General features: G+C 31.0%; 1 protein-coding gene across 1 annotated transcript; it reads right to left on the reverse strand.

Annotated features, from left to right (window-relative positions):
* Positions 1–6919: 6919 nt before the first annotated feature.
* Positions 6920–7501, reverse strand: LOC11442152 (Bowman-Birk type proteinase inhibitor). The gene has a single exon (XM_003623899.3). It carries the CDS (start codon positions 7448–7450, stop codon positions 7088–7090), a length of 363 nt encoding a protein of 120 aa, XP_003623947.3. The 5' UTR covers positions 7451–7501; the 3' UTR covers positions 6920–7087.
* Positions 7502–9373: the final 1872 nt, after the last annotated feature.

The raw sequence follows: 9373 nt of genomic DNA on the forward strand, positions 1-9373 counted from the left end.
AGTATGAAATAGAAAGTTATCCATAAATTATCTCATAAAATGATCGTACAATATCATTTCTCAGAAACAAAATACGTGATCTATATGTACCTATAAAAATCATATGTCACTTATTTGTCACTACATTAGCGTTGTTGGAATATTGATTTGAAACAAGTAGTATGTTTATCTTTTTTAATCAATTGAAAACTAATATAATTGATATCGATTTGAAGCAAGAAGCGATCAAGAAGATAGACGAAGACTACTGCATGCTATCATAGAAGATTTTGATCTTTATGTTAACTAATTAGTTGTAACTTAGAGATATCTATGTTAATACATTAGTGACTATACATTTCTGACTATTATGCTATATATACATACATATTTTATGATATGTTTAAGTTTTATTTGATAAATAATAGTCTCAATTTTAATGTGCCAAAAATATATATATTTCCCTTAGAAAAATTATATATGAATATATATTTTACTTTAAATTAATAAAAATCACTATCTGTAAAAATAATAACAAATCTGACCAAAAAAAAAATAATGCTTTTCCTAGCGCTTTTTTCTTGTATAAAGCGCTATCTAAACCTAATGTTACATAGCGTTTTAAAACAAAAATGCTGCTTTTTGCTAGTACATGCGTTATTTTAAACCCCTTTTAGATGGCGTTTATTATTGAAAGCGCTATCTAAGGAGGGTCTTTGCTACAAAAAGCGCTATATAAACCCTACTTTAGATAGCGCTTTACACATAAAATAAAGCGCTATATTACCTTTACCAGCGCCATTTACAGTAGCGCTTACAAAGCGCTAGCTAAAGCAAAAAAAAAGCGCTATATAAGCCCATTTTTGTAGTAGTGAGCAGTTTCCTCCATGAGATAACGTTGAAACTGCTGTCGACAGGGAAGATAATTTTAATCAACAGATGAATATAGACAAGAAGACATATAATTGAAAAAACAAGAAGCAGATGAATTGGAATATAATTGATATTTATTGGGAAAATAATTGGAAAATGAAGAAAGAAAGAAAAAAAAAAAGAACAAAAACTAGAAGCATGAGAGTCCAAGGAGGTCTTATGAACAAAAACTAGAAGCATGGGAGTCCAAAGACTATAATTGATATTCAACATGGATTGAATCAAGATATGATAGTTTTATCATATATCGTCTTCCTATTTTGTGCATCAAACGGACCCTAATAGTTTCTTATCAATAATATATATTTTTTTTTTACCAAAACAAAGTTAACTATTATCATTAATCAACCAATGTTCAATACAAGAAGATAAGAATAAAAAATACAGTGACTAGCCCAAGAACAGACCGCCCTAGCTAAAGTATGAGCAACCATGTTCGTTTGTCTCCTAACAAACTTCACCTCGAAGTTGGAATGTAAAGATAACTGATAAATAATACTAGAAACAATAGCATAGAATTCTGAATCACCATGGCCCAGAGACGATAGAGCTTGCACTAGAGTAGCTGAGTCAGACTCGAAGACAACCCGTTTCCATCTGTTCACATCAGCAAAGTGAATGACATCAAGTAAACATGCTACCTCCCCCTCCAAAACTGTCATATTTGTCCGCTGTCATTTCGTTTGAGCCCGAATAAACTGGCCACACATGAGTCTCTAATACAACATGCAAAAGATATAATATGGATGGAAAGCGGCATCAACATTGCACTTCAACCACGTCTCGTGCGGTTTCTCCCAAACTGAGCTATTACCTTGCACTGTATTTTGTCCGTGTTGCACAACCGATGGTGAGGGCTGTTTATGAACCTCTTGTCATTGCTGTCATGCATCTAGTGTTGTCCTTCCAATATGCTTGTTGAAGTATGATGAGTGTCATTCCAAATGACATCATTACGTGCAATCCAAATTTGCCAAAGAAGTAAAACCACCCGACCAGCCATGTCTCGACTTTTTGAACAACATATGTCAAAAACAAAATATGTCAAACTACTCACATCGTACAACAGCTGTATCGCACCAGGGGCAGTTCTCCTCACATTGTGCATGTCGTGATTGTAGTCTGAGATGCATCGGAACACACCCCATGCAAATCCTCCATAGCAAATTACGTGCTTTATGAGGGGAATTCACCTTCCAGATTCTATGTCACTCTCATTCAACATGAAGTCGATCAGTGGGTAACAACTCCATGATAGCCAGTTTATAACCAATCTTAACAATATACCTCCCATTACGTTCCATACCTCCCATTACATTCCATCATCCGCGCTATTCTATCATTCTGAACTTCCACAATAGTGGTGTGTGTTTTTTGATACAAGATCTTGGCTTGTGGTTTTGTATCAACTAAAACTTCCAATGTCTTAGATGTTCTTTAGATGAAGAGAAAGAGACAATATATTTATATATGGTATATTGTGCATCATAGCTAATTATTCAATAAAAATTTAGTAAACCTTATTACGTAATTGATAAAAATACAATTAATATATTTTGAAATATAATATTAAATAAAATATCCGAAGAGGACAAACGCAATTTGATTATTTAATCATTTTCCATACACAAAAAAGAAAAACAAAACCTAAGGGCTTTGTCTCATTACACACATGCATATGGTACATAGTTATAATGAAACTTGCTCATTCATCTAACATTGTATACAATATTCATTGTAATCATCGCAACTACACTGTTTAGGTTGTTTACAAGTACACTTTTTGCAGGTTGATTCGCAGGTTTCTGCAATATCTACACATTGGCATGAAAAAGGAATCCCTGGACTAATGTACCATAAAACATCATTACAGCACCTGGTGGTTGTCGAGTTGGCATGGTTGTTCATCAAGCTTAAGAGGAAAAGCAACATAATCATTGCATTCTTGTTCATCAGGCTCATTATATCTTTCTGCTTAATATCTCTAATTTCTTTGCTTTGTGAAAAGCCAATCATGTATGGCTCTATTTATAATGGAGTGTGATAAGGGTTTTGTTTTTCAATTCTTGTGAAGAGCCAATTAATCATGTATAACTCTATTTATAATGGAGTGTAATAAGGGTTAAGGGTCTTTGAATCGAATAAAATAGAATGATAATGCTATTTTTATACAAGTTTCGTCTTCATATTTTTATTGTTTATTTATTTCCATTTCATATGTTTATTGAGTAAACAAATTTTAATGGAGACTTTATGAATTATTTATTTTAAGAATTGTGAAACCAAATATTCATTAAAAAAACAATGATAAATTTTAGTGAGAGTTGTAACTATAGGTAGAATTCATTGTTTACAGGGGGTCTTTTAGGAATTACCTTCAGTTTCGTCCCTAGGTAAAGGTCTAAAATAGTAAGGAAGCTTGAGATTTACCTACGGATTTGGGCCTTATAGTGACAGTTTTTATCTGTCGCTAGAAGTCAAATTTCAGGTACAACGTGACCCATTATCCAGTTCGATAATTATAAGGCAACTAAAAGGAAAATCTTAAGTGTGTGTGTGTCAATTTCAAATGTAATTTTTGCAAAAATTAGCTTAGCATTGAAGGTAAGTGCCACCATCCTGATATGTCCCTGAAATAACTATTCATTTTATTTTATCTATCAAAAGAGTTCTTACACTACAAGAAACTCTCGATTTTCCTATTGACAAAAGAGACATGGTTGTATAAGCAAAATTGTCTTAGATTTTCAGATTTTCTTGTTACTTTATTGTTGCTATATATTTATTTCCTAACTTTGAAATTTACATTATCATCTGATTTCCATGTTTTAAATTTCCTTGTAACTATATTTTCTAATTTGTCTTTTTTAGTTATTGTCTTGCTTCTTAGTTTAATTATTTTTAGATGCATCTCTACTAACTGATATATGAGTTTTAATTTACTGCAGAAAATCAATCTCATATGCTAGACCCAATTTCAGTTGGTTAAACAAAAGCGCGGACGAAATTGATAAGATACATTTTTTGAACATTTTTTAATAGATTAAAATTTATATAAATAGTCGGTGGATTTGATGAAAGTTGTTTGTAATAAGTTTCAATCAAAGTTGAAACTTTGAGATAAAGGGTTCAAATCCTAATTAGAATAATATTAACCTTACTTTGTTTACCTTACAACTGCAATTCGGGATATCATACCTCTTTTTCATGAGAAATGAAATGTTAAAGAAGTAATTTATATGAAGTCCATCTAATTTATGTGAGACTTATACAGTATACACAAAAGATGTGGATGGACTAATGAGCAATTTTGATCATGTTAACTACATGAAGATCTAAATCATGATTTCAAATAATAATAATATATCTAACGATAAAGATGAATTCATATTGATCATCTATCCTAACTCAACTGTTAAAAAATGTCGATTTTTTTTTAATAAGTCAAACTAACGCAACAAAATTGGTACAGGGAAATATGTCAAAATTGTTAGATCGAATTTCTTGACCGAGATTCCATTTATGACTCTTCCATGCAATGCTTTAGGTTCCAATTCCGACTTTTCAATTTATGTGTCTGAGTTTATAATTTCTTTTATAATTTTATTTATTAAAAAAATGTGTAAAAAAAATAAATTCTCAAAAAATAGGAATGCATAAAAAAAATCTATGCAAAAGGAAACGGGTATAATTTTAGCCTTTTATTTATTAAAAAAATGTGTAAAAAAAAAAGAAATTCTAAAAAAAATAGGAATGAGTAAAAAAATGGGTAAATAAGATTTTTTTTTTTTTTATAAAGATGTTGCGTAGCTGTAGGGTGGTGTAGGATGGTTTCTTCCTAATTGGGAAGATAAAAAACCAATAAAATGAAAATATTGTTGTCACGGCTAATTAAAACATGCCACGTCACTCATCGTAGGGAGGATGAAGCTTATGCGACAAAATTTCCTTTCTTACAGATTTTCTGTCCCATTTATGATTCTTCCGTGAAATTATTTAGGTTTCAATTCCGACTTTTCAACTTATGTGCCTGAGTTTATAATTTTATTTATTAAAAAAATGAATAAAAATAAGAATTCGTCTAAAAAAGAAAATCTATAAAAAAAGGAAACGGGTATAATTTTATTTATAAAAAAATGAAATTCTCAAAAACTAGAAATGTGTAAAAAAAAAAAGAAAAAAAAAACGTGTAAATGAGATTTTTTTTTTTTTTTTTTTTACAGATGTTGCGTAGCTGTAGGGTGGTGTGGGATGGTTTCTTCCTAATTCGGAAGATAAAAAACCAATAAAATGGAAATTGTTATGAATATTCTAAGTGAATGTCCATAACCTTTGTGCTTATCTCTTAAATCACACATTTCTGTACTTATCCTTTAGGTACTTAACTATTAAGTTATCTCCTTATACATCTCTATAAATAGAGACCATATGTAACATATTGAATACCACAAGAGAATAATAGAATCATTCTCTATTCTCTTTCTTTCTCCTTCTCTACTTCTCTCTACTTTATTTTTGTTCCTATTTCTTTAGTTTCATAACAGAAATATTGTTGTCACAGCTAATTAAAACATGTCGTGTCACTCACTGGTGGGAGGATAAAGCTTATGCGACAAAATTTCCTTTCTTGCAAATTTTCAATTATAAAAGGAGAGTCACACTCTCTCATTTTTCATCATTTTCACTACTCTAAGCCTTCTCCCCTAAAATCCCAATATCTCATTCCTTTCAGCTACAATGAATGTGCTTCCATCTGGTGTTGATATTTACCCACCGAGGAGATTCTCCTTGGCTACCACCTTGCCTCTCGTATGAGAGTACTGAAAATCATTGTTGGTCAATACTACACACTCCGGTCACTATTATAAGCAAAAATCAATATTTTTTATTCATTAAATTAATGATGTATATGATCTTTATTATCGATCACATCCCTCCAAAACTCGCAAACAAAGCCTTAAGTTCCTGATTGACTTCATTCATCTTGTCATCAGAGTCATCACCAACAGCGTCACCTTCATCAACATCAGATAAGGCTCCAAACTCAACATCTAGATTCATCCCTCAAGGGCAATCAAAAATACGACAAACAACAAAAGGTGCCTACACAAATTTACGAAATGATTTTCCAACAAAAATACTTGCATGCATCAAAAATCTCGGGTTCATAAAGGTAAATGCGTAAAAAAGGGGCAAATTTTAGCAGATGGTGCTGCTACTGTTGGCGGTGAACTCGCTTTGGGAAAAAACGTATTAGTAGCTTATATGCCATGGGAAGGTTACAATTCTGAAGATGTTGTACTCATTAGTGAACGTCTGGTCTATGAAGATATTTATACTTCTTTTCACATACGTAAATATGAAATTCAAACTCATATTATTGTGTAGGCTTCTTTTGTTCTTTGGAACCTACACAATATCTAATTCATGGAACAACCATCTCCGCGATACCAAGTAAACAAACTTCCATAAATCGGCAAGTCCACCAGAAATCTGTCGGCAATGAATGTGTTAAAAATATCTATTTCATATTGACGAAACACTGAACCACGGCTCTTCTCTCATCCACCAGAAATCTGTCGGCAATGAATGTGTTAAAAATATCTATTTCAAACTTCCATCTATTTCAAAAATATCTTTTGAAGTTTACTCTTAAACCTGAAACTTATTGAAGCTTTCCAGAGGTTTGTTTTCTATGTTTTTGAATTTAAGAAATCTATTTCTTTTCATGATTTCAAGTCAAGCAATTTCTTTCATTTATTTTTACTCACAATTTAATTTTCAAGCATTTTATTTTCTGCATTCAAAGTTATTTTATTTAAAGCATTTAAACTCGCACAAATTTTATAAGTCTTTTAATCCAGTTGTCTTTATATTCAAGCTGTTTAATTAAAGTTAATTGACTCTTTAATCCTTCTCAACCACTCGAATTTACTATACTCTTTTTTCAAAAAAGACTTAAAAGGAGTAATTTCAAAGACAGATTAAAAATAAAATTAGAAGGTAGTAAAAGAAAGACTTTAACCCTACAGTTTGTAAAAAAACAAACAGCAAGATCAAGTGGTAGTTTTATTTTATTGATAATTTATTCATTTCCATACACAAAACACAAAGCCTAAGGGACTTTGTCTCTCATCACATGCATATGGTAGTAGGTACATAGTTATACTCAAACTTAGTGAGATCCACCATTGGAGGAGTAGCTACATGGTTCATAGCAGAAATCAGTGGTATCAGTGCAACGGCACTGTGGAGGAAAAGATCTTGTGCAAAGGCATCTTTTGCAAGCTGAGTGACATTTTTCTCCAATATCAGCACAGTGACACTGAGGAGGAATTGATTTTGTGCAAGGGCAGCTATTACAGCATGCTGTTGTTGTGGATTTTACTTCGTAAGTAGCTTCACCATTGGAGAGCAGTTGAGTGATGAAGGATGATCCGTCGAAACGAGCATCAACAACAGTTGAAGTGAAGCCCAAAAGGAAAACCAACAAAGCTAACTTCATCACCATTGCCTTCTTGTTCATCATCAAATCCATTATCACTATCTCTTTCTCACTTAGTATTATCAATGTATCTTTTCTTTGTGATGTAGGAAACATGCAACTACATTGGGTCAATTTATAGAGTGCAACCAGGGGTATATATGTCATTTTCTTCCTTTCTTTCTTCTATTATTTTTCTTGAAAAGATGCATTCATCACATGCCTTACATTATTATGATTATAATAGTGTTTATAATATGATTATCATCCCAAAGCTTAAGATGATAAGATTCATTTTCATATATTAAAATTTGTCCTAGAACTATTTTTAAAGGTCCATATTAGACACATACCATAAATTTATGAGTTTATCGTTTCAAATTGATGCAATATATTATAATAGATACAGATGTTGATCATAATAATTAATAATTCATAACAATTAACAATCGATCTGCCTTCAACAATAAAAAAAACACAATTGATCTAGAGCCTACAGCATGATCCTCGTGGCCCTTATTCAATTTTCTTTTTAGATTTAAATAAAGTTTTAGTCTTCATACTTTAATTTATTTACAAAATTGATCCTCCTATGTTAATATCTCCAAATTTCGGTCCCTCCTACATATTTTTGGATTAAACAAATTATGATGTGATATATATTTTTTCATGTGCCATATTTTAAATGATATGTCTTACATATGATGATTTTGAATGATCATCACTTGTGAGTTATTCATTTTTTTAAAAGACAAGATAAGATGTCACGTCAGGATATTTTGAAATCTTTTAAAAAAATATATATTGAGAAAAGAAATCTTTTAAAAACTTAACTATTCATTTTTGTAATTTAATTATATATATCTCACGTCATTTAACATATTGCTTTTAAGTCAAAATGTTGAGATAGAGATCAAAATTAATGAATTTTAAAATAGGTGATCAGTTATGTGAGCGAGTGACAATAGGATGATGAATATAGATTTTATATTTCTATTTACTTTCGTTTTGATAGTTTAGAGATACAATTTATCAATTATAACTTTTCTTTAATTTATTTGTGTTTAATAATAGGACTAACATCGAAATACGTTTAACGATGAATCCATGTGTTTCTTAATATCTTTGATAAATCAACATGCATGCATGATGTATATTCTATTTTCTATGCATGCTGATATGTTTATTAAGCTTTCGCATTAAAACATGATTATATTAAATAAATACGCTCTCTGATCTCTATTATATGTAAAATTTCACTTTTTAAATTCATTAAATAACTAATGTATTTATATTAGTTATTCAATATATTTAAACAATAAAGTTTTGTTAATAATAGTGACCGAAGATAGTAATCGTTGGTTAAAGCATACCTAGTATTAATTAATTGTAAATTATTTCCAACAGAAAAAGCCTCCAAACAAATATAACTCAAAACCTTCGATGTTCTTACACTCCTCTAAATTAAAGGCCTCTAAACACATTGCGTAGATTGGGACAACAATCCATTGATAGTCAAGTTGTCTGCACATGATACCCATTTCGAAAAAAATAAAATTCTATATAGTAAATTTTGTTGAAATTTAGTGTATTTTATGCTGCAAGCCGGTGTAACCCCCCACCAACCCACACACACATTATGCACTAGAATTAATTAAAATCTTAAACAAGTAAGATAATGACATTCTTTCAGAAAAAGAAAAAAAAAAAAAAAAGTAAGATAATGACTGGACTTGTTCACCACCTCGCTCTTGTCTGCTTGGGACATGTAGCCGACAACGCAGCTTGACCCTTCAACATTTTTACATATTTTTGTTGAATCAGAACTTCTTGCATCTTTATCTTTCACATGTCTCAGGTAAATTTTTCGATATCCCACTTGGTATTCATGGTGTTCGCTTAATTATTTTTCTTGTGCTCGCATTAGTTGTTGTGAATTCGTATCAAAACTCAAACCAATGGTTTGATGTGTGGAGA

The sequence above is a fragment of the Medicago truncatula genome, chromosome 7 (assembly GCF_003473485.1).
Source record: "Medicago truncatula cultivar Jemalong A17 chromosome 7, MtrunA17r5.0-ANR, whole genome shotgun sequence".
Taxonomy (NCBI): Eukaryota; Viridiplantae; Streptophyta; class Magnoliopsida; order Fabales; family Fabaceae; genus Medicago; species Medicago truncatula.

Excerpts from the sequence above, each read along its gene's own strand:
- LOC11442152 (XM_003623899.3), bottom strand. The coding sequence starts at position 7,450 with ATGGATTTGATGATGAACAAGAAGGCAATGGTGATGAAGTTAGCTTTG.